We start from the raw sequence: 26,863 nt of genomic DNA, 5'->3' as shown, positions 1-26,863 counted from the left end.
CAAACACCCCCAGCAAGGTATATTGCAGCAGTACCTAAAATGCAGAATCACTGCTGCAGGAAATCCACAAGACAATAGACAGCGGCACTTAAAGACTGTCTTGACATCGCACAAATGAACAAAGCAACCTATGGATTAACTGACCACACTAAAAATTAAATCCTTCCATTACGGAAACAGAGACTGGATATCATATTACACAGACCAATGGCTGTTGCAAAAACTAGTAACTCCCACGTGATGCTTTTCATAGACAGATTTGAATTTATAGAAAAGGCTAAATCAACTTTTACCTTCCAGTTTCTTAAGCAGGAAAGATTTTCCACTTCCCCACTGTGCATATAAGCCTACACAGATAGGTGGTTGCATGGTTGGTTCACTCAGAATATCAGCCAAAGCACTGCTGTACAGATCGTATCCCAGCATGTCACCGTCAGATTCCGTGGGAGACAAGTGTCCTGTAGTATGAATATTATGTTACAGAACTTTGCTTTAAGAAATCTCTTCAGTATGACAATTTTCATACATAAATCATGGCAGGTTCACCTGTAATTGTATATATACTTCTCCCATATAATAGCTGTTATTGGTACATTCTTGTTCAAAGTCATTGAAATCATTCATATAAATGTTATGTAATTACCATTAGAGTTTACCACAAAAGACTAAAACAAAATCCCAAATCACAGCAAATCAAAGAAAATAATTCCTATGCAAGCAAGATCTAATTAAAACCAAAATGATCAACAGAAGTTGCACAGCATCCAATGTCAAAAGTCAAAAATAAAAAGTACATTTAACCTTTGTTAGGCTTTTAGAATGACGACTTTTTTTGCCAACTGTTTTTTTTTTTTAAAACTCTCCCATTAGTTGCAACATTAAAAAAAAAAAATCTAACTACCATTTTTAATACAGAATTGAATAAACTGGATTCTCAATATACGAGGAAAAAATAAAATAAATACTTAAACTTACTGGCTCCAAATATCTGTGTTAAAATACTCTTCTGGTGGCTACAGTCAATATTGTAAGGCGTTTCTCCTGTTTTATTGGGTCTATAAAGCAATCTACCATCTTTTGGATTTCTTAAGAGTAATTCAGCAAGTTTACGGCTTCTTCCACGAATGGCAATATGAAGTGGAGTATCTCCTTTCTGCAATTAAGTGAAAAACTAGTAATATTTAATGTGAATTTCTAAGATCATGAACAGAATATATGTTCCACACTGTTTCAGATGTGTTATTTACTTGAAATACATCTTAAGGTATTCTCAACGGCATTAATGCCTTACAGGAAGCGTTTTTTCCCCTTGAAAAAGCATTACAAAAGTTTCAGAAAAGACATGTGAAAAGGTAGTTCTTATGCTAAATCTGAGGCACTATCTTATACCTTAAACTTTTATAATAATATCTTAAGGTTCATGAAAACTGTCGTCTACTAACATGAAAACAAGCGTCTACTAACAAATTCAGAGATTTTTTTGGAACAAGAGATATTGCTTGTTAAAATTATTTCAATATCTGCTCAGACTTTTCCAAAAAGCTTTCTGGTGAAAGTTTCTAATCACCTGAAACCCACATTATTACTTATTTACCCTAAATACAACACTAAGCGGTTAAAAAAGTATCAAATAAATGTTCCTGTATTTAAAAGGTATATAGTCAAAGTAGGTAAAGCATAAGGACAGCAACAAACCATTACATTTGTCCTTGGCATTGCTTAGTTTAATGTTTATTATTCAAAAACAAATATCAGTGACAAATAAAAACCATTCTCTATGCTCTTTTTCAAGTGTATTAAAAATTAGTATTCTTATCTGTGAAATTTTTATTCCTGATCTGGAATTTTTAATTTTCTTATTACTAAAAGTACCCTAATACAAACAAACAAAAAAAAATCAATACATTAATAGTAGGAATTTATTTATATTTAAGTATTATGGTCTATTTAATTATTAAGCATATGGGAAGCTCTCTTTCTGTATTAGCCTTGACAGCTCACCACAAAATTCTGCTGCAAAATTAAAAAGATTAGAAGTACTAAAACAAATGAAAAAAGTATTCTTTACCTTGTCTACAGCAGACACCTTAGCTCCTTTATCCAGAAGAAGCTCTACTATTTCAATATTTCTCATCTTGGTTGCTTTTATAAGTGGTGTTTCTCCGTCCTAAAAGGCAAAAGTAAGCATAATAAAAAAATCTTCTCTGTACACTCAAAACCAAGCAAAAACTAGTGACAGTATAACAAATTAAATCCCAAACTTTTAAGAGAATTTTTAAATGAAATATGTTACTGTGCAAGTAACAACACTTCAGCACGTGTTACGGAAAAAGTATCACAGATCCTGTATTCTAGATTGATTGCAATCACAGAACAAAATACATTTCTGTTAATAACAGTGTCAAACAGAGAAAGACAAGATTCAGATATAATACAAGATATTTGAATAGAGACTCATAGGAGAGGTAATTCACCGCTGTACATACTACTTCCTCTATTTTTTTTTTTTCATTCCTGCACATGCAATAAATGGTGGTCTAAACTTTCATGCTTAGTAATATCAGAAACCTCCTTCCTCAGTTTGTAGTAGCACCTGCTCTCTACTCGTTGCTGCTGGTCATGTCAATGGTGCTGAGGTAAAGTATCCACACTGACCCTGCTATGAGTTTTAGTAGTAGGTGATGTTTATCAACAAAGGGGACATTACCATTGCTGAAAATAAATTCTGTATTTCAGAAGAAATTTTTGTTTTGTTTTTTACAATGTGCAAGGTAGCAACACTTCACAAAAAATGAGTTTGGTATTATGATGTTAACGTCACATAAGAGTTGAGAAAAGAAAAGATGTTAAACAAAGCGATTAAATTAAAATTCTAATCTTTACCTTTGTACATGTTTCAGTATCAGGGTTGCATTGCAAGATATCCCTTACCATTGTAGCATTTCCCTTCTCAACTGCCCAATATAAAGCAGTTTTATTATCCTGAAAAAAAGAGAGTATTAAATGGTAACAATACTTTCATTCAGTTGGATTAATTTCAAAAACTGTATACAAAGTACAACCACTATATTGAAAACAGCATAAAATACAGCAAATTTTAGCGCAGCTTAGGGCAACGGAAACGTCACCAAGTCTAATTGGCATGCCAATAGAACTTTGGCGGGGGGGCGGGGGGAATGGAAATCTGGCTAGAGAACACAAATCTATTTTAAAAACCCGTGCAAAATATACTAAGAGTTTTAACAATCCAAGTAGATTCAACCTGTCTTGAAAGTTTCCAAAACTATCTGTGAGTGCAGTTGCAACTCAAATATACAAGTTTTCTTTGAAATAAAACAACTTTTTCCAGACTGTTGTCTTTTTTAATCCCTACTATATAAGTTATGTTTCTCTGTGGCTTTAAAAAAAAAAAAAATTTTCTTTCCTATTAAAACATGGAAGTGCAAACCACTTCCAGGACTTTAAAACATGCTTCCATTTTGTTCTCAATGGTACAGTATAGCCTAATAAAACTGTTGAACTGGTTGACTAGCCTAAAAACAGCCCATGCAAGCTGCAAAGCTATAGAAGCAGATGGACATGAAAGTCAACACAAAGTACCAGAATGCAGATCACTACATTGTTTCAATGAACCATGGGGAATGGTTGATTGTTGCAAACCTGCTTGTGTAGTCTGCCCGCCCCCAGCAATGCACGCTATCCCCACAAAGCTCCATGCCTGCACTCTTTCTGTAGCCTAGCGACTGCACCAAAACTCTTTCTGTTTGATGCACACTTGTGTAGAAACATGTAAGAAAAGCCTCTGAACACAGATCTGTATCTAAGCAGGAATGTCAAAGTCCCCCCTGCAGCCTTTTCCCTTGCTCGCTTCTTTCATTTGCAGCTCTTCCTCTCCCCACTCATGGGCTTCACAGCAAACTGAGTTTAAAGTCTTTCTCAACAGTTTAACAAGCCTGGTCATCAAGATTTCTTTCCTCTCTGGTCACCTGGATTTCATGTCCTCTGTCCTTCAGTCAAGTGGCTTCCAACAAGACACCAGCCTGAGGAAGCTGGCTCCTCGCTAGTAACATCAGCTGCACAGCTAGGCACCAGTCTGCCAAATATTCCCAGCTGGGCCCTTTCCTCCTTACCAGAAGGGCTGAGGAGAACACCACCTGAGCCCCAACACTTGCTCCCAGAGCCCTATAGTCACATTTTATCTGCTCAAGGTCTCCACTGACTACTGTCCGTATGACTGAATAAGCAGCAAGGAACACAGTTGCTGGAAGCCTGGACAAGACTCAGAAATCTTTCTGGAACATCACAGATTTGGGCAGGCAGCAAATCTCCCCAGAACAGGTCTGGCTGGCAGACAGGTGCTGCAGTGACCAACAGCACAGGAGTTGCTAAACACTAGCGCTCAACGCTGATTTTGATACTGCTGGTCCTAATCTGAAGATTTGAAATGCACGGCCAGAGTCTTCCTCTGATGGTACTCACTCCTGCTGTGTCAACAAGGCCACAAATTATTCCCTAGATTAACCACTGCAAATGGCTCCACAGACACCCTCACACTTCCCCAGCCCTAAGAAGGCTGGGTCCTCTTGCTGTTCCTGTATTGCCTTGGTCATATCAAGACATCTGAAAAGCTCCAGATTTTCAGACCCATGTCAGCTAGAAGCTGAGACACACAGTTCCAGGTTTCCAATAGCAGGCAGGTTAGAGGAAGAGATCCAAACACTACTTTTTCTCCAAACTAAAAGTTTCTTGGCTTCTCAAAGAGGCACTGCATGAATCTTTGCAGCTCTCAGTGACAAGTTAGTTTTGTGTTCAAACTCAGCAGAACATATGTGCCTACCAGCAGAGTAATTTGAATAGCTTCAAGCAAAAGCAAGTCGAATGTAACAATATAAACAAGTACCGTGCTGAGTAAGAGAGCTTTTCGGTAGAAGAATAAAAACAATAACTTAGTCAAAGGACAAAAAAAAACAAAAAGAAAGAAGGGATAGGTAGAAAACATGGAAATCACTGACAACACTGCTTAACACAAGAAAGGAAGTTAGTGAAGGAGACAAGAACCAACCAAGCACAGCAACAGAACTGCACTGACAACAGATAGTATCTAAGGTGTATTGTATTTCAATATATTGGTCTTAAATTCAAAATAATAAGTATTAAAATTATAACTAAAATAATATTAAGGGAGTTTTAAAGTATTTCGTTATTTTAAATCTGTTCAGTAGCGTAGATGAACCTCCAATTTACATCTTTGGCTTTTCAGCTACTATACAAATTAACTGAAAAAAATCTACTGCTTAACAAATCATTACAATTACATACATCTTATATCTTAAAAACTGCACAGCAACATGATGTATTTTTAAGGTCTGATGGGAATCAATTTCCTACAGAGCAGACTGAGCAAGTTTTTAAAGCCCTGTTTTCAGAAACACAGTATTATCGTTTGGTATTCAAATTCACATCCTATTTAAGAACTACTCTGACATTTACATTGTTGTACTTACCTGGCCTCTGATGTCTATATCAGCATATTTATGGAGCAGGGCCCTCACAATTTCAACATGACCTCCTCTAACAGCCCCAATCAGCACTGTATCTCCACTCTAGAAAAATTGTGAAAGAATATCAAAGATGAATTAATACTATTTAGCAAAAAGAAATACAACACAGAATAAATTATAGCCTCAAAATATATATTATGCCTACTTACATTAAGAAATCTGCACTCATTTTAAAGATAGATACAAAAACCAGTTCTATCTCTACAAAAACCGTGTATATAGAAGAAAAAAACTCTGGACTCCATTTTTTTCTATTTTTTGACAAAGGGATGAAATATTATATGTTTATTGCAAAACGAACATCCCCAAAATAGTTCCAGCTTAAACCACTAGCCTAAAAAATAACAGCACAAATTAATAATGAATATGAAAAAATCCAGCTGTTCTGTGTTCATAGGAAGACCACTCACAGTAAAAACCTCTTTACAATCAGACGAGTAATTACTCACAGTAATAACCTCTTTATAATCAGACAAGAATGTTGGCTGTCTCCTTTAGATGTTTCACAGCTGACAAAAGTTCTTCAAGAATTTTAAAGAATTTTATCCCTTTTTTTGGTGCAGATTTGACTGCTATCCTGTTTACATACACTATGCTGTTATAAAGAAAAGAAGCAAAAGGCTGATTTTATCTCAAATTGATCAAAAGAAAAAATATTTTGCTGTGGTAAATGGAGTTGTATATATGTAAAACAAAGTTACAATTCTTCTTAAGGCTTCCGATTTTAACACACTTAAGGATATGTCAGAATTTCAGAAAATGAAGTCCTGAAATTACCTAATACTTCTTTTATGATGAAACAGGAAGAATAATAAAAGTATACCTAAATCACAGGAATGGAATTCAGTTAGAAAGCTCAATAGTTGTAGACCCCTTTTAATCACAGTCATTACATACCTAGCTGCAAACCAAGAAATTTTCCTTACCAAAACCTACTCTAGCATCTGAAACTAAGACTACTCATTGTATGATGTATTTTTGGAATACAGTCAGCTGTAATGAAAGTTGTAATTTATCCTTCCTAAAAGTGCAGGAATGCATACAGTTGTAGAATTTTGTGACAGAAGAGGTGGGAAGGGAGATCACAAGGTATTTTCTTAAATATTTAAAAGTTTTGCTTTGATACGTGCCCGAGATCAAATTTTTTGTCACATGCAACACTGCAGCTCAGTACGTAACCATCTGAGAAATGCACTAAGCTGACACTTGAAATACAGGAAAATGCATCCAAAAATCCCTCTAAAAATTATACAGCAAATATTAGGAGGTTTTCCTCTCTTCTCTGCAACATCAAGCAATTCAATTTAAGGATTGGGAATTCAACCTCAAAGCCGTATTACTGCTCTGAACTAAAACACTGACAGAGGCACCTAAGTTTAGGTATCTAACCACCTATAGCCTCAGGAGTACAGTGCTTAGCCTGCCTCCAGCACTTCAAAAAACCTGACTATCCATAGGACACTGCAGAGAGTCGTAGGCACCTATATAAGCAAAACCCTGAGTGGCTAGCAAGCAGATTCACACTCTGGTCACTGCCCATACTGCATGCCTCTACTGAACAATGCAATCGCAGCTCAGGTACACAGTGCACCTTTCAACACTGTCTTAACACAGAGCTGAAGTCTTCCCCTAATTATATGCAAGTTTCCTAGCAAAAAGCTTCACTGTAAAAGATAAAGGTAAACGCTGAATGAAACACATTCTTTTTTATATCATTGTTTTACAATTTTAACAGCACTACCATATGGATTAATACCTACTTGTAAAATAGCAATACGTAAAAATACCCCTAGGTGGCAGAAAAATTAGAAAGTCAGAAAAATCAAGTACCCACAAATTTGCATACACTGGTATTTAAATATATATTGTTATTACATATATGTAAAACCACAATTATGATAAAAATTTACTCACTCTGTCAGGAATGTTCACGTAAGTTCCAGCATCAAGAAGATCCTGCACAATTTCAGTATGCCCCTCCTTTGATGCAATCATCAAAGCTGTATTTCCATCTTTATCTGTTAAGTTTACATTTGGGTTCCTTTTCAGTATTTCTTTTACTGAGTCAGTATAGCCACCCTTCACTGCTACAATAAGTGCAGTCATAGAATTCTTTAAACAAAACCAAGAGATTTTATTGTACAGTGGATATAGCACGCATCGTGATGTCAGCAGTTTAAATAACAAAAGAACACTCACTGACATTACTTTCTTAATCATCCAAATGTTACCTCAGTTTTATGTTTTAAAGTGCACTTGCTATGTTTTTAAAAAAAAAAGAAAAAAGAAATCAACTAAGTTCTACAGTAGAGAACACTTCAAATGCAAACAGTAAAGCTGAGATCAGTTTAACTCCTGAACGTCACATGCATGACAAAATAATTTTCTTGTCATATGGGAATGTAGTATTATCTGAGCACTCAGGTCTGCCAATACCGCTCTCAAGGAGGACTTCTGAAGAACTTCAGAAATAATCATATGAATACCAAAAGTTGTCCTAATTTCCACTTAAATGCTTGCCAAAATAGGGAAGAAAAAAAAAAAAAATCAGTAAAAGTTGTGTGTCTTACACAACAAAAAATTAAAATCTGTTTAATTTAAAAACAATATGCATCTGAAACCTAAAAATTTCCAACTTTTGAAAAGGCACAATAGCCATTATTATTTTCAAAAGATGCCTTGTGTTTGATTTACTTTTCAAACAGCAGTGCAGAATAAGTTGTTTGACATATCAGGCTTGAGTATAGATTGAATTTTGATAGTGTTAACCTTCAGAGAACAATAAACAAAATTAATTTATGTTCATTAAAACTTACACTTTACAGAATAGCATGTCAACTGTTGATCTTACTCCCTAGTTACCTAATACTTCTATTAAAAGGCACAAAGAAGTTTCAATAATCCTCACATGTAGTTTGCAGATAGCTGGAAAGTAATATGCTCCAATAACAACATTTCATCTTGTTTCATGTATTTCTTGCTATTTGCATTATAAAATAAAAGGAGGACACACAGACGTATGTACCCACACCTTATCACCGGAAAACGAAGTTACTTACAGCTCCTTCTTGATCAACATCAGCTCCCATTTGCAGCAAGTATTTCACACACTCCAAATGACCTTTCCTCGCTGCCCAAACCAGTGGGGTGGTTCCATACTGCAAAAACATTTATAACATTTTATCATAGTGCTCACTGTATTTAATATCTCCTACAATCTAATATTCATCTTAAATTTTATTGCTTTAGTTTTTACAAAGACATAATTTGGTCTAGTGAATTAACATAGGCATTTAAAAAGCCATTTTAACTTTTTCTTTGTAGATGATAGCTGTAAGAATTATTTTTCTATGCAGCCTAGGATAGCAAGGTCTCCGATAGCTTAAAAAATAGAAATATGCTCCACTGAAATAGTCATCTTTAGTATACTATGAAAAAACCTCTTGCAAGTATAATGACTTACTCTAGCACACGAATTCTAATCTTACGGGCAAAACATAACAGGAGGTGTTTTTCCAATTAAAGACTCGTATTTTTAAAATTTTTTTAATAAAACTTACAAGAAATGTATCATGCATTAAAATATTATATAAATATAACTTACTTTGTCAGAACAGTTCACTTTAGCCCCATACTGCAGTAAGAGATGTACTATGTCTGAGTGGCCTCGTCCTGCTGCCCAAATAATTGGATAAACACTGTATTGCTTAGAATTAAAAAAAAACAACAAACCACACCATGAAATAAAACCAGTCTTAATTATTTTTTCATGAACAATACTGATCACAATGGTCCCAGAGATGATAAACAGACAGAAAGGGGAAATATACAGAAATAAATCTAACTACATGTCAGTAACTGTTGCCCAGTACATTGTCTAGATGATGTCTAGGAAAATGTCTACCATTTTCAATCAATTTTGTTTTATAACTCCTTAAACAAGGTTTAAAAATTCCCATCCTTATCTTAACACACACATTTGTAACATAAGAGAGAAGCAACAGACAGCTAAGCAATAGCCCTAAGTAATCAGGACAGCAGATCAGTCACATCACACACGCAGAAGCTGCGTATGCAGACCAGATGAAACCCACAATCAGAAAGGGAAGTCACTAGTGTTCTGTGATTGTTGACTGTCGCCTCAAACACCACAGACCTCACAGTATAAACAAATAGCTCATTCAAATTGCAACGTGCCTATGCTTTATAGAAAATGCCTATAAAACGAAATAAACCTCAGTATCTTAGTTTTTAATTCTCTCTCATATCTATAATACATATTTATACAATCTAATTCAGTTGGTAACTATTACAAAACAATTAAACCGTATTATTGCTTCCAAATTGCACACAGTTACTCCATTAACTTATACAGACAGAAAAATGACAACTGTTACACAAGTAACATTAGATACACTATCTTTTCTATTATTTCCTCTCCAGCTAATTTATATCCTATTAAGAGCTATATATTCAATTGTTTTAACTAAAAAAAACCCCTTAAAATTAATAAAAAACACTGGTTGTCAGATTCTTAAAGCAATCCCTTTATTAATAAAGTACAATGATTAATATTATATTGCAAAAAATGCAAAACATTCAATCAAGATACTAAAATTAGTGTACAATTCAGGACTTTAAACGTTTGGGAGGAGGAGGGGTTTAAGACTAAAACTTACCATTCCGGTGATGTTTGGATTTGCTCCTTTCTCAAGCAGCAGTTTAGCTACTTCGGTACGGCCTTTATATGATGCCCACATCAGGGCAGTCCATCCTCCCTGGCAAGCACAATTCAAAGAAATGTAAAAACCAAAAAATACTCTTTAGAAACCTAACAGTGACTTTAATTTTGTATTTGTCCTAAGACTGTTTTGCAAGTCCAAAACATAACAAGGGCTGACCGTACAACCTTGTAATCATATTTATCTAATAAGCACACATGTGAAAATACTAATTTCCTGCTGAATGCAAAACTTGGGAGAATATCGTGTCCTAAACATTTCTGAATTTGCAGTAAATGCACAATTCAGACTTCAAGTGCATACAAATCCCATCACTGGGTAAACAATCCAAAAGGAAAGCACTATCTTATAACAAAAGTCTAGAAATCAAATCAGTTAACTTGAAGGGTTTATTTTTTATTTGTGCAACAGACACGTGGCCTTCATAAAGTAACTATGTAATGATTTGCTTCTTCAAGAAAAAGCAGCAAATCATATGTCCTCTTAAGGGATTACTAAGAGCAATTAACTTTAAATGAACACACCGATGGAGTTTGAAGTTTGTAATCTAGTAGACAATGAGCTTTCACGATCTAAGGCATTCGATCGGTCAGGTAACCAAAATTAATTTTAAAATAACAGTATGCCTCTGATAACTAAAAGTACAATTTTTATGCATATCTTTACAATACACTTTTAGGGATGTAAAAGATCCCTCGCAGACTGACACAAGCCCAGAAATCAATCACTGTCCATGTGGATGTGCTCATCATTACACTGTTACAAAAAAAGCTAGGACATGGCACGATGCTTCAGCCTTCAGACAGAGCGGAACTTCAATTAAGGAAGCTCTTGAACTCTCCCCAGTGGTTTTCCATAGTCTAACTTAGGCAGAACAAAATCAGTCCTTGCAGGTACCTAATTCTCTCTTCAGTCAATGAAGACAAGTCTGTAGCTCTTCAGAAGCATCTAACCTTCTTCATTAATCATGCAAGCAACTTCTGTAATTCTTTAGGTGGACTGAACTATAGTGCCCACTTTCCATATAAAAAATTTGGCAAGATGAATGAAAACAAATTCCAGGATTTTGAGAACAAGGACTGCTATGTGAATAATTATGGTTGTACAGAGAAAAAGTAAATATGGACAGTTATCTTCTGGAAAAAGATAACATTTATTTTACCAGAATACTTTAAAAAAAAACCACCGCCACAAGGAAAAAAGAAAACCAACTCCCCCTCCCCACAAAAAAACATCCACACAAAACACACCCAAAAATCAAACTGTTCTTCAGTTTAGCTTTTTTCCAAAGCAAATTAAGAGGAAAAAAGCAGCCCTAGGAAACAAGTTGCCTTTATTAACACTAAAGCAACTATTTTACAGCCGTAAATAAAATATTTAAATATCTCTTATTTTCCATTTTAACATCACTGAGTACATAATTTAAGAATTAAAAAAACCCAAACTTTGATTTGTTTTACAGAACTGAAAATCTCCAGCTCCCAATAGGACTATACATACCAAATCCCGATGCTCCAAACTGACATTATAATTGAGTAGCTCTGCTACAATAGCTGCATGTCCTTCTTTAGCTGCTGAAATAAGCGCTGTCCAGTTATCCTAGAAAAAGGGAAAAAAATCATTTTAAGTGATATTCAGTATTTCAATACAATTACCTTGTTTTTCAACTGTTGAACCCATAATAGGAAATCCACAACTCCTTAAAAAATTTGTCCTTTAAAAAAGAAAAATAAACTCATAGACTGCAAGTTCTACACATGACAATACAGATGGACAACTACTCAATATCTCCCCTCCAGTTATCTCCTCTCCTGCCCAATATCCATCACTCTCCACTCCTCAGTTCACTGCAGGTTAACTTCTTAAAAACTTTTTGGAGGAAACACCACCTACAAAGGATTAGAGAATGAGGTGAAGACTCTGAGAACTGCTGTGTCAGGTCAAGATGGCAACCAAGACCGCAGAAAACGGTGATGATCTAGCAAGGGGCTAATATACAGGGGAATTTGGACCTCAGCTTCTTAGATTTATGTTCACTTCAGAAGACACATTTCCTCTTGCACTACACTTACCCATCCACTGCTCAAACCATGTCCAGGTGTGGACTGCTGTTTTATGTGCTATATATATATATAGCAACAGTTTATACGGTAACTGTTCTTCCTATAAGTATAGGAACCATAACATTTATAGCAGATGTAATAAGATGTCTCCAAAAATAGAGATACTTGTTTTCTTCCCCGCCCCCCCCCCCTTTTTTAAATGACGGGTTTCATACCAGACCTTTCCTGGATGTCTACACTGCTACAATTAAACTAAGTGCAGAAAAAACCACAAGCAACCTGTTTATCACTCTTCATTGGAATATACAGACCTTTTAAAACTGTTTAAGAACACTTCTGTCCTATTCACCCTTTCTGGGCATCTTTTACCTAGAGTCAACTTTTTTTGTAAAGCAGCAAGACTATTCATAAATCTGAAACCCTTCTCTGTTCTGGCTTTCACCTGAAATAATCCTTTAACCTAAATTCTCTCTCAGTAGTTATTGAAAAACACCAAAATCAAAGAACAACAAAAAAAAAAAAATCCTGACATACCACATCACTTGGACCCGTCTTTGATGCTGTATTTCTCTATTCCGCCTATCTTTTTATGTCAACTACTGCCAATCCTATTGATATAGTTTCCTAGTACTAACTTCCCAGAAGAAACAGCAGCAGCATTCAGCAGAGACTCTCAGACATTTAAAACATCTTAAATATCCCTATTCTTTATGAGGAATTGAATCAGAAGAATACAGACCCAAGCAATTTTGGATAAAATTTCTTTATATGTCATCATTTTCCATCTTCTTTTTATTCCCCCTCCCCTCAACACTCACCTAAATACCTTTTCTCTGCCTGCCTCTTGAAATTTCTTCTTCCTCTATTGTTAGGTACCATCACACGTAAAGCACTAATACTTACTGCATCTTCCAAGTTGCAATTAGCTCCCTTCTTGAGAAGCTCCTGGACAATTTCTAAATTGCCTTGCTCAGCAGCCAACATGAGTGGAGTCTGGCCATTCTGAAATTAAAATGATAGGAAAAGTGATGCATTGGGAAGTGATGCAAATGACACAGATACACCAACAATAACAGGCCAAAAACTACGGGGGAATGGTAAGTTGTTTCCAGTTTTTAATTGCCAGTGGGAAGCAGCAAGGAGGATTGGTTTTCAAACCACGCAGTAAACTTGAAATAAAAATGGAGAACATGATATTAAGCCCTGTCCCATAAAAGATAAAAAAAACCCCAACAAACCAAACAACCCCACACACACATTTCCGGTATTAAAAATGGCTACAAAAAAGTTACATTGTTAAATATCTAGCTTTCTGAATGATTTACCCACTGAAGACATCTCTAATACAGCCTGTTACATCTTGAAGTAACTCAGTCACATTGTTTAGAAATGAATAAATAAATCTAGCCTAGGAACCACAATGGCAATTAAAATGCCGCACTGATTAAGAGTAACAGTAAGATTTCTGGCTGAAGTTGGGGGGGGGGGGAGGAAATCACATAATATACCACACTTTTATCTGACAGTACACCAAATACAGACATCATTCCTGTTCTGTCCAACACAGGTTCTTAACAGGCAGCCTCACTGCAGAGAAGACAAAAGATAGAAGAGCTGGTTTATTTGCCTTCAAGGATGTTTTAAAAATCAGTTACAATCTGTCACCCATGAGCCTATTTCTGCATCAGCAAAGTTCTCAGATACAAATGCTCTGCATGATGAAAAGTAAAACTTTCTAAATTTGACAGTAAATTTGTTAATTTCAACAAGTTTAATAAACAAAGATAATTTTTCCTGACCCCTCTTCTGTCTTTTCTCTGTACCATACAGAAATTCCAAATTATCTAGTCTATAAAGAATGCAAAAGCTACATGTTAGGAGTAATATGCCAGCAATTTCCCTGAAAAGAGTAAAAATCAAAGCAAAATCAGAATACAGTAAGATCATTAATCTTCATTAGTAAAACAGTTAATGGTAATATTAATATCTGTTGAGTTCTTTCTGCTCTTTATGTACACACACACACCAAAAAAAAATAAATTCCACTGATTCTTTCAAAAAAGCTTTCTGTTCCATCAGCTATTCCCTAACTAGTCTTCACAGAATCTTCCCCATGACATGAGGGATAACCCACAGTATTACTCGTGACAGGATATAATGTATTATATAATTGCAATTTTTTACCTGGAGAAATTATCCTCTTGTATTAGCTTATGTTGTTATAAGTATACATTGTATACATTCAAAATGATACCTTCCCTTTTAGCTCCTAAAGTATACTTTGTATCAACAAGTAGTAGCATTTAGGCCTAGTCATGAAAAAAAATGCTCAAAAAAATCAAGAAAGAAAGAAAATACTACTCTCTGGAAGAAAGCAGCTCTCTTCAGGGCAAAGAAGAGTCATAACTTTTGTTCTTTAAGACGAGTCCTTTATACACAAGTTAATATTTTGGGAATACACATGCCAAGTGATTGCAGAAATCATTCCTGATCAATGTGATTGCCTTCTGTGATGACATCATTGGCTCAGTGGATGAAGAGCTGAGACATTGTTTATCCCATCTCTAGGAAGGATTTAGACACTGTCTCCCACAACATCCACACAGACAAACTGATGAAGTACAGATTAGATAAACGGAGAGTGAGGTGGACTGAAACTGGCTGAACTGCTGGGCTCACAGTGCTGTGATCAGTGGCACAACATCTAGCTGGAGGCCAATCCACAGGGGTCAATGCTGGGGTCCTGTTCAACTGCTTCATTAAGGACCTGGGCAATGGGACAGAGTGCACCCTCAGCAACTTTGCAGCTGACAGAAAGCTAGGATTGGCTGATGCACCAGATGCTTGTGCTGCCATCCAGAGGGACCTTTACAGGCCGGAGAAATGGGCAGACAAGAACCTTATTGTACTGAGTGTAGGGGTGTTGGTATCCACGGAGCTGCATGCGGTCTCTGAAGAGAGGCCAGGACTGCCCCGTGCCAGCCAGCCAATTCCAGCTGGCTCCAACAAACCCACCTGAGGATACAGGACTAATTCTCCAGAGGTCCCTTCCAAACAGTGCTCTAGAAATACATACAAAAATGCCTATTTTAGCATGAGCATTCTTCTTACCTCCTTCTGAACAGCCACCATTCTTATCATTGTGATCATCTTCCACAGGTGCATAACATAAAAAGATAACACAAAGTATCTCTGGGCAAGAGGAGGTTCTGGATGGGAAAATGATCCCCTCCTATAAGAAGTGTCATACAGTTGTAGACTGGCTCTGGTATTCTTAGAGAGATGTAAAACTTTTCTATAGGGGTACTCAAACAATCCTGCCCTTTTTGCTAGGAGATTCTCAAATACAGGTTCAATGTCTTAACAAATCATGAAGATTTCACCAACACAGAAACAAAAGATAATTACTGTGCCTGTGACATCCAGATTAACTCTCAAAAGTTGTCCAAGAGTCTAGACATTCCACAACCACTAAATGTTCGTATTTCTCACAAGCACATCAAGTACTGTATATCTGTACATCACTGCAAAGTCTAAGTATTGGAATATGCAAATTATAAAGGGGCACACCTATACCTTTTTAGGGAAATCATTCAGTGGTGTTCTTACAGATTAGCTCTCACGCGGTCCATGAGAGAATAGAAGATTCATAATTGAAGATGCAAAAGGCACTTCAGTATCAAGAGCAGAAAGAAAGGCACATCAAAGGAAATTGGAGGCTGTTACCATCAAAGTATATCACACAAGTCAAGCATCTATCATTAGCTGTTAAGTAATCAATGTATCTGGTATGAGAGAGAAGAATGTGCACAGGGGAAAGGACATGCAGAGAAATGGCAGAGAAACAAACTCGCTCCACTTAACTGAAACTGCTGGAGTTAATCCAACAAATCCATCTGACCTGGAATATCAGTTTTTCCAGGAACTGATCACAGTTAAGATATAAAGGGTTGGCAATAACGTTGAGTGATCCTACCATTGGACAAGTCACTGCAGCCTGGGAGGTCCTGGCACGAGCAAACCTTGGCTTGCCAGCAATCTTTTTAGACCTACTCCGCTGAAACTACGTTAATAGTTACAGTAAGGCTAAATTCTGTACATTGTTTTCACATTTGCATGATGCTTTCTGGCTTTGAGTAATATATCCCAAAAATATTCCTTCCATCTTATACAGGTTTAAGCAAATAATGCAACAAAACATGCATTTTACAAGACTTATTTAAAAAACTAATAATTGGAAGTCAGTCTTCCATACACTACAAGGTGAGTAAAACATTGCTTGGACTGTCAGACTCAATGGTAATGGTCAACTGTTCACAGTAACTGGTGCCCAGTTGAGAAGGTTTGATTTGGGGCTAACATTGTACCATCTTCATCAACACCCAGAACCATGAAACAGAAAGTGCTCTCAGCAGGTTTGCAGACTGCCCCAAGCTAGGGAAAGCAGTTGACATGCCAGAGGACAGGGATGGTGTTCAGAGAGGGTTCAACAGGCTGAAGAAATGGGCTGAGAACCCTCCCACAGTTCAACAAAGGCAAATGGAGAGATTGGAATGGACCAACCCCATGCAACAGCACTGGCTAGGGACTGCCTGCCCAGGGAGCCACACAGTAGAAACAGTACAAAGTCCTGATCGACAAGAGGGCCATGAGTTAGCAGTGCGCCCCTGCAGCAACAAAGGCAAACCAAATAATGGGCTGCATTAGTAAGAGTACAGCTAGCCCTCTTAACACCAGTGAGGCTGAATCCAGAATATGGTGCCCCATTTTGGGCTCCCAATAGAGTCCCAACAACACATAGATCAACAAACTGCAGAGTCCAGCAACAAGGCCACTCAGATGGTTACAAGACTGGAATGTAAGACATGCAAGCAAAAACTGTTCAGCCTGGAAAACAGAATAGTAAGGGGAAAATCAACATTAGTCTTAAAACTACCTAGAGGTAAGGTGAATCTTAGAAGACAAAGGCAGATTGTTCTCAGAAATTCACAACAAAAAAGACAAGAATCAACAGTCACAAGATGCAGCAAAGGATATTCCAATAAAATGCAAGGAAAATGTTTTTAAACAAAGAGTGGTTAAGCACTGGAGCATTGCCCTGAGAGGCTGCAGGTTCTCCATTCTTGAAGACTTTCAAATTTTGCTTAGGTAAGTCCCTAAGCAACTTGATGTAACTCTGAAGTTAGCCCTGCATTTAGGAGGAGGTTGAAACCAATGAACTCCAGAGAAAAAGTCAGGGTAGAAGGGACCACTGAATATAAGTCAACACAGTTCCAGTTCTACAACACTGTTCAGGAAATCAGAACTAAAACAAAAATTGATGATACAAGCTCTACATCCAGATGAAAGAAAAATCCAGATGCTTACAAATCAGAAAATCTATTACAGAAGGTGAAATAAATGAGTCAAATCATCCACGCTTATTTGTAAAATATATAAAAACATAATAGTGCATCAAGATAACCTGAATTTTAAGCATCGTGCAAAACAATGTAATCACCAACAACAAGCATGAAATGAACCTCTCCAGAAACTCTGGGGAAGCTTTAGTGCAGTATAATGAAACCACAGCACATTTGCTTAAATTGCTGGTGGTGATATGCTCAAATCAGATTAAATCAAATGACAAAGCAGCACCTAACGACTATCGTACTATCCGAGGATTCAGAATAATTCATATTTCAGGTCCCTACTGTGTATCAAGACTTCCTGTGTCATCCTGGTCAAGTCATTTAATCCTCCTGATTACATCCAGACTTACCTTTTGGACACGTCTTTTCACCCAGATGAGCATCTGCTCAGAGTAAATTACAAAATATGCTCCAATTTGAATCCTATAAAAGTTTCTCTTGCCTGGAAACCAGGATGTTATCATCCCAGGTTTCACCACCAAATGAAAAGGGCAAGAATGCAGACACAGCTGGATCTGTGAACTAAGAAACAATTCCTAGCTGCAGAAATACAAGTATAATCTCCATCCACAAAGTAAGAATGGAGCCACATTTTCCAGCTCAGAAGAACACCCAGAAAACAAATACAACGAAAGACACTGAGGTGCTCAGAGAGACTGGATACTGTGTGCTTAGTCTGTGCAAAGGTAAGCAATCAGTTGAAAATAAAACAAAAATTCATATATTAAATAACCAGTGTGATCTCACCAATTATTACTTCTATAACTAACAAGCTGCAATATGAAACTGACCTTTCCAAAAGTCATCTTACCTCATTTCTCTCATCTACATCCCTGCATTTCTCAAGAAGCGCTTTCAGAGCAGGAACATTTCCTTCTTCTACGTAGGTCAACAGACTCTGACTCATCAGACTTGCCATCTTCGCACAGTATTTAAAAAGCTCCTACGACAAAGCTTATCTGTATTTTAGAAAAGAAAAAAAAAAGGCAAAGCATAAGTAAAGGCTGTAAGAGTTAACTTTAGCATTAGAAAGCATGACTTCTACATGCCAGTAAGTTATCGGTTAGGTACAAGTATCTGCTGTTCTTCTCAACAAAACGCCGTGGAGACATGTGCACTGAAATGTACTACACTTCAATGAAAAGTCAATTGCTTAATCTTTCTAGTTCTTAGAAAATTACAGAAATTATTTTAACTTTTAGTTAGTGTCTAAATATTTATTTTGAATGGAATGCATAATAGTCTTTCATTTGCATATTTTGTCTCCGTATATAACATTATGGGAATACCTGTATATGTTACATACATATAAACTTTATGTATGCTAGTTATTTACAATATAACCCTTTTCCTCTATGCACATAAGCAGAACATTGAGACTATTCAGTGTTACAAAATACAGTGATAATATCTAAATTGCAGCCATATGGAACTCTGAGAAACACCATTTATTAAATCAGTCATCGTCAACTTTATCCAGACATGCCTGAATGTGATGGCACATTGTTAACTCGCTAGTCAAACTTAACATAGCTTCTGTTGTCTGATTACGTTTTTAACCTCTAATATGCAAGACAGGAGAAGTTGTTCTTGATTAAGGCAGACCATTAGGAATTATTTAAGACTTCCTAAGAAGCTGTGAGCTAGTAAGTTCAGTAAACCAGTAGTATCGCTGCACCAAATTTATATGCATACGGATTCAGAAGCTGAATTATTCATTGCATCTAAATTCAGTTTCACTGGATGCAGAAAAAGTCTTGGGGCTAAACACAAGACACCACCCACTCCCCACCACCTTTCTCCTCACTAGCAGATGACGATTGCTCTTTTTCTGGATTTTTCTTGCATGATAGCAGTGTAACAGCAGAAGAAAAACTGCAGTTCAGTGTTAGCTAAACCCTGCTGGTGAGGCTATTCTCTACCAGGCAGAACCCATAGTCCAGTGGCTTTCCCAGGCAAATGCTCTAACTTTTATTCTCACATAAAAGCAGCCAGTGAATTTCTCTGCACTCCCGTCTGAAGTGGAACATTAGCCAAAAAGAGATTAAAGCCAGCAGGAACATCACTATGCTTAGCACGGAGAAGTTTGATTTAAATCTCTAAATCAAAACTAACAATCTAGCTCTGCTTTAAATTGCTTGCACAGACTGTAACACTATCACACCACCATTTCTCCTTTAGCAAGAGAAATATACAGACAAACACACTGTTGTCAGGATATATTAGATATAACCCGAGCTCACATATAGCACCACAGTCATCACAGGACCTATGTAGAGAAACACCTCGTTCATAAAACTTCCAGCAAAGAAGCCAACACACCCAGTTCAGTTAAGATGACAGCAGCTCTGGGTACATGTAGGAGTACTTGAGGCACACATGAACATCTAATGACAAAAGAAACTATGAACTACATATATTTTAGGTATGTAAACAGAAGAACACAAGAGGGAGAAGAGAGAAAAAGGAGGGACTGTGACTCTCACTGTTAAATTTGGGCTTAAAATCCAGGTTGCAGTTTAAGGGATAAAATCCACAGAGGATTTAGGCATCTGAACTCTTCATACTCCAAATGTCCACGTACCATGTAAAAATACACAAATCAAATAATTTCATTCAGACATTACTTAAAATCCAGACCTAAAATCAGTTTAAAAAAAAAAAAAAGATTTTACATACAAAGCCCAGTAACAGTTTGACTAGGGACTGCACAAATAGCCAGTCTCTCCCACAGGAAAGTTATAAATAAACTAAGAACACAAAAGGTCTACACATTTTCTGTACAGTTAAAGTACCATCATGCAAAGGGAGGTGAGCAGTACAACAGTGGTGTCATATAACTGTCTTCATTTTCTTCAGTAGGAGGAAGAGCTAATTGAGAGGTTGCAAACTTAAAAAAAACCTAAACCGCAAAAATGAAAAGTTGAAAAGAAACAGTGATGGTAGTGACCCAGTGCCCACACATAGGCTCCTACTGCCATTTCAGATACAAAAATACCAGAAAAGTCAGCATCTTGCCTGGCATCCAGCTGCCAGTCCACAACAGCACACCTCCCTTACAGCCTGCGTCAGTATCTTACAGCCCCATACAGGTGTCTCGGATAGTCTTGGACACCTAAAATTACATTAGATATTCCCATGTGGGCACCTGAATTCCTCCTGTCAGTTTTTACATATGCCGACAGAAATTCATGAAATGTGACTTGCTGCTAGCTCCACTGCTACCACTGACATGGTCGGATTTCCCGTGCAGCATCCCAGCTTCTCTCCCGTAGCTGTACCTTTAAATCCCCATGCTATTTTCCATACCAAATACTAAATTGAAAACTATATTAAAAACCATCAGCAAAACATGACTAGAACGTCTCACCAAGTGAATTATACTCTGTAGTTGCTATCAAAATTTTACCAATTAACACTTAGCTAGCATGAAAAGGAAAAAAGTATTCAGCGTTGCTTCTTCCTCAAAGTACGATTTTTCCCTTGATGTTCCCTACTACCGTATTGCAAAAAGGCAAAGGCAGCCCTGCTACGCTGTAGATAAGTATCCTGCTTCAGAAGTCATTCCTTGAGCTCCCAGTTCTAGAAATCATTACTTCAGCTCCCAGTTATCAAGACAGAGCAGCTTCTGCCTTCATGCAGATCTGAATCCTTAGAGGCAACTTAAACCTTTGATTAATAGCAAAATATCTGATGCTAAAGAATACATCCAGAGCTGTGTTTACAAACTCTATATTAATATTACTTTTTTAAAATTATAAAAGCTTTGTAGGGGTGAACCATCTTTGTCACCTACGCTTCACTGTCACATAATATCCCCTTCTTAGAATTAATAACAGTCTATTTTATAAAAACAAGAACAACAAAATCAAATACTATAATTATGAATTTTATACTCTCATGCTTTCATTTGCCACTTTTCGGACAAGCTTCTTAAAGCATCCAAAAGATTACGATCACTGGAGCGCTTTAGGAAAGCACTGTTTAGGGAGTCAGTAACAGAGATTTCCACTTAAAATGCAGGTTAATCTATGTGTTAATATTCTTCTCATCCTTACATAAATTCAGCAAAATAAATAAATAAATAAACCATAAAAAATCCCCCCCAAAACCACACCACTTCCAAAAATCTTAACACCAACTTTTTTTACTTATGTTTGTTGTTGAAGTTTTACTCCCCCCTCCCACCGAACAATAAACATGCCTGAAATTAGGCTGAAGTTCATTCACGATATTTTCACTCATGACAGCAACTCAATCTAAACTGAGCACAGCCATAGTGCATCTGTTTATTACATAAGATTTATGTATTATGTTACGAAAATTATGGACTATGCTCAAAGTCTGTATGTGTGCCAGACACTAAACTGTGATTTCTTTCAATGCTTAAGATTTCTTTTAAATTATCATAAATTACTTGAACCAAGACTCTGAGGTACAGCCTCTGGCTAGGTAAGTTAACTCTATTCTGGGCCCTCCAATGGAAAAAGCTCCTGAAATATATATTCATACACTTTTCAAAACAAACAACCCTACAACAAAAAAAACAAACCCCAAAACCTCAACAGTTTATGCTTTACCAAAATACAGTATTAAGCCCTGCAAAATTTCATAAATCACAGAGGCAAAACCAGTACCATACAAGAGCATCCAATACATATATGGTCCTTAATTGCTCGATTAACAGTATTTATTTTGTTCTATGACACAGTGGAAGTATTTTCACAATCTGTAACAAAACTGACAATTAAAACCATGAGCCCATTTGGAAATTGATCCCCTTTCCAATAAGGATTAACACTGTTATTTTTTTCTCCCACCAAAGCAAGCAGATTCCCAGCCTACAAACCAGTTCTTCATTCACAGTCCAAAATTCCAAGCTTAGAAATCTCACAATGCCCTCAGGTAGCAAACCCTGGTATTCTATAAGACTAACAACACACCAAGAACTATGAAAAGATACGTTAAGAGCGCAAATGCTCAGGTGAAGGTAATGTTTGCACAAGAATTAACCTGTTTCTGTAAGGCGCTCCCATCCTGAGCTGAAGCACGTTATCACTGTTTTGGAAAGACTGCAAAAATCTGCTGATTTACAAAAATTTAGTTTCTCTCAACTGCACCAATATTGACTGCAGAGGTCCTGATAACTCAAATCTGCAAATATTTATTTAATGTACTGGCAGAATCTTGTATCAGTTTCTAACTACATAATAAAATATTACACACTAAATTTTCCAAATATCACCATCTTTTTCATAGCTCTCCCTCATATTGTTTTGAGTGAGCTGTGATCATTTATGAATAAATATCAAAATTGGTTAACAAACACTAGCATTCTTGAGAAGACCTTCTTTTCTTGCTTTGTTTTCAATAGGTAAAGATCGCAGTGACTTAGATAAAATTCATGCTTTTCATGACATGATGAAAAAAATTGTTGCCTTCTTTTTAACGTTTCCTTTTATTTCCAGATACAAAAGCTACCTTCCCAACATGCAATACCGTGGCAGATTTTTCAGTTAACTGTAAAAGGAAATAATTACAGCACTGCTGAAATCTAGGCACGTACAAATCAAGATACAGAAACATGCAGTATTTCGCCCTTGAGAACTGGAAATGCCATCCTTCCAAATCAGAATATAAATAAATGTGGTATACAGAAGAACTGTAAATATAAAATTTATTATAAAAGACTAACCTAAGTCAGCTTCATATTCTCACACATTTTTATACTTTATGATGGCATAAAACATGAATAACAAGTTGGAACATCACCTTTATTCATGCTGCAGGGAAGCTTACTAATGCAAGTATTATCCATCCTTTATGACACCTTACTGTAATTACTTGCTCAATGGACATACTTCATAAACATTAAGAGTTCACAAGTCTGGCATCACATGAAGAGGTAAATATTTTTAACTGTTCTTTCTACAGGGACTGAGTCAACCAGGATTCCATTTAAAGAATAAATTTTTGAAACAGTTGAAATTAGTCTCTGAAATATTAATTTCTGGTATTCAGAGTTGGAAAGAAATAACAAATCTAAGTTTCCATAAGTAGTCTACACCCACACCTCCAATGCCTCAAGTTCCAGTATGACTAATGCTTTATGCTGATTTTCAGCTTTTCCTTATTTATCTGGGAACATTCATTCTACTTCTCTTAGTGTGGTGATCTAACCTTGGCTGAACGCCAGGCGTCCACCAAGCCACTCTATCACTCCCCTCTTCAGCTTCCCTACACTCCTGTTACCCAGATGAGAAACACTTTAATAGATTACCTTATTTTTTGTTACCTTATATTAAAGAAGAAATAGTATAACTAGAAAATATTAAAAGACATAAAAAGATAACTAAAGATAGAGATGCAGACATTCTTATTTTGAAACCTGTAACAACAACAAAAAAAAAACCTAAAAAAAGTTTGCACAAAAGGAGTTCCTTATGGTTGTAACCATTATCACAGTGCACTGTAAGAAATACAGAAAACTGGACGTACACAAGTTATTATTTTCCAACTCAGGCACTCAAGGCAACAGCCACTTCCAAATACTGTAGTAAGGGGATTTTTTAATTTTTTTTGTAAATAAAACAATCGAGACTGGAGATTACATCCAAAACATTGGAAAGATGCAAACACGTATTTAAACAAAAAGTCACCATTGCCATCTGATAGCAACTCTCAGATATGTCTATGTTCTATCCTCATTAAACAAAAGGTTTTACGAAGTATCTGAGAACAGGATTTAAACCTTATCAGAGAAACTAGTCTACCTTTAAGACTGAATTTAAATTTGGTCAATGAACAATAACATATTGCTAAGCACATCTGAATTCCAAAATAAAATTCAACTCCTGTACAAAATAAAAACCAGTCCTACAAAATACTATTTCAGGTTTCAATACTTCATATAAAAGAAATTAAACAGGAATGAGTATCAATATTATGTTTTTCAAAAAATTATACCAATACAAGTCAATTCTGTCAAAACCTGTACAAAACACACACAAGTGCAGCAAGAAAGTCTACAAAATCATCTTATACTGTCTCACAAAGCCAACGCATTTCTCTGTATCATAAGATCAAGAGTTTATTAGTCACAGCCACAAGGTCTATGACAAAATCTAACTTTTGGAGTATTTTCACTTAAGGAAAAAGTCTGTTATGACAAAGATTTTTATGTTTAAAAGATTTTAAAATAATTAATACGGCCATATTTCAGAAGATGTGGTTGCACATGATTTCAAGTAGATTTGAATTTCTTGATAACTGAGTTACTTTCAATAACCACCACTGCAGAACAAAGAACAAATGTCTATGCAATAGGCAAATACGTAGATTTTGTTATGCATTGTGACCTGACAAAAACCTCTTTTTAATCTTTCCATTTCTTTATTATTTGACAAGTAGGGGGATCAAATAATTACTCCCATGATTCAAACACTTTTCCAGCAAAAAACGTATTACTGTATTACTGCAACATCACTCCTTCAACAAAAGTTACAAATGGGAAAGCACTCTCCCTCAACGAATTTTTAAGCACATATAAGAAGCAGCAAAGCCCTGTCCTTAAGGGATTTCACTACTCATGCTCAACTTTAGTGGTGCGCAGTGACAGGCCCAGAGGCAACGGGCACAAACTGAAACACAGGAGGTGCTGCCCGAACAGCAGGGAACGCTTTGCTACTGTGAGGGTGACGGAGCTCTGGCACAGGTTACCCAGAGAGGCTGTAGGGTCTCCATCCTTGGAGATAACAAACGTCATCTGGACACGGTCGTGGGCAACCAGCTCTAGGTGACCCGGCTGCAGCAGGGGGCTGAGACCTGATGACCTGCGGAGGTGCTTCCCAACCTCAGCCGTTCTATTATTCTTTACCTTGGAAATCAGATGCCAAACTTTCCTGACGGGTCGAGCTCATACTTACCTTTCCGAATTAACAAAAGGAGAACAGAACGGTACAAGAGGCTCTCCAATCCCCAGTGGCGGACCTGACAGCGATACCCGGCCGCGCCTGCGGTACCCCACGGACCGGTTTATCTCCGGTAGGATGTCCCCGCCACCCACAAAACAGGGCCCTGTCCGCCCGTCGGCAACACGGCGTTGCCGGAGCCCCAGGGGCTGGCCAGGGCGGAGCGGCCCGGACTCCGCCGCTGCTCCAATTGGGGGAGGGGGCCAAGCCCATGCGCCCACCGAGACCGTTAATCTCCCTTCCCCAGCGAATCCTCCGGGGCCCCGCCGCTGCGAGGGGGCGCCGGGTGCGGCGACGAGGAGGGGCTCCGCGGCGCCCTTTGTTTGTCAGCAGGGAGCGTGTGTCCCGCCCCCCCCGTGCCCTTCCCTGTCCTTCCCCGCCCGGCCCGCGCTGTCCCCGCTTCCCTCTCACCACTCACCCCACAGCCGGAGGGACTCGGCCCCTGCGGGCGGCTCCCCGAGCCCAGCTGGAGACTGACAGGGAGTCAGCGGCTCCGAGCGCCCCTCACTTCCCCCCGGCACCGGCGGCCATCTTGCCTCCCTCTGCCCTCCTCCCCTCTCTGCGCTGATCACGTGGGTTGGGGCACCGCCCACCGCCGCGGGTAAGGGTGGCTGCTGCTCGGCTCTTCTCAGCGGCATGCCTCAGGGACGGGCCGGGGAATGGCGGCGCGGTTGCCGGGCGCCTGTCCTTGAACAGCCCGCGGGGCTGGCGCGTTAATAACCGTGTATAAGCAGCTAATAACGGGGATTCAAAAATCCCTGCCCGGGAGCCCTGACAGCAGTGAGTCACTGCACTCCGCGGCGTCCCTCCACCCCAGCGGTAACGGCGGGAGGAGGCGCTGACTGACGGGGCTCAGGCGCGGGCGGAGCTGATCCGAAGCCCGGCTCTGCGACCCTAGGGACGGACGTCCCTGAGAGATGGCACCGCCATGGAGAGTACCTGAAGCACAGTGAGCGCCTTAGCCCGGGGGTGAATGCTGCTTTCTGGGGCGAAAAAAAAAAAAGCCAACAAAAAAAAAGTTTTTGTTAACAATTGCCATCTGATAGGTAACCCAACAAAAGCATGGTTTTAAAACTGACAGCAAGGACTGCTGCTGGTAAACATAGAAAAAAACCC

The 26,863-nt window shown here is 37.8% G+C and overlaps 1 protein-coding gene across 3 annotated transcripts in view; it reads right to left on the bottom strand.

Moving 5' to 3' along the window:
* The window catches only part of KIDINS220 (kinase D interacting substrate 220), an 84,838-nt gene extending 58,521 nt beyond the window's left edge, over positions 1–26,317 (bottom strand). For all 3 annotated transcript variants that reach the window (XM_075750666.1, XM_075750667.1, XM_075750668.1), the window contains exons 1-13: positions 26,166–26,317; positions 18,589–18,736; positions 13,270–13,368; positions 11,804–11,902; positions 10,241–10,339; positions 9,166–9,267; positions 8,621–8,719; positions 7,476–7,673; positions 5,505–5,603; positions 2,884–2,982; positions 2,069–2,167; positions 976–1,153; positions 294–458 (exon numbers count right to left, since the gene is read on the bottom strand). In XM_075750666.1, coding sequence (XP_075606781.1) covers positions 294–458; positions 976–1,153; positions 2,069–2,167; positions 2,884–2,982; positions 5,505–5,603; positions 7,476–7,673; positions 8,621–8,719; positions 9,166–9,267; positions 10,241–10,339; positions 11,804–11,902; positions 13,270–13,368; positions 18,589–18,696 — 1,444 coding nt within the window. In that variant the 5' untranslated portion in view covers positions 18,697–18,736; positions 26,166–26,317. The remainder of the gene's footprint in view (positions 1–293; positions 459–975; positions 1,154–2,068; positions 2,168–2,883; positions 2,983–5,504; positions 5,604–7,475; positions 7,674–8,620; positions 8,720–9,165; positions 9,268–10,240; positions 10,340–11,803; positions 11,903–13,269; positions 13,369–18,588; positions 18,737–26,165) is intronic.
* Positions 26,318–26,863: the final 546 nt, after the last annotated feature.

This window comes from Balearica regulorum, chromosome 3 (assembly GCF_011004875.1).
Source record: "Balearica regulorum gibbericeps isolate bBalReg1 chromosome 3, bBalReg1.pri, whole genome shotgun sequence".
In the NCBI taxonomy this organism is placed as follows: domain Eukaryota; kingdom Metazoa; phylum Chordata; class Aves; order Gruiformes; family Gruidae; genus Balearica; species Balearica regulorum.
The sequence above is the reverse complement of the archived record's forward strand: the minus strand, read 5'-3'. Positions and strand labels throughout refer to the sequence as shown.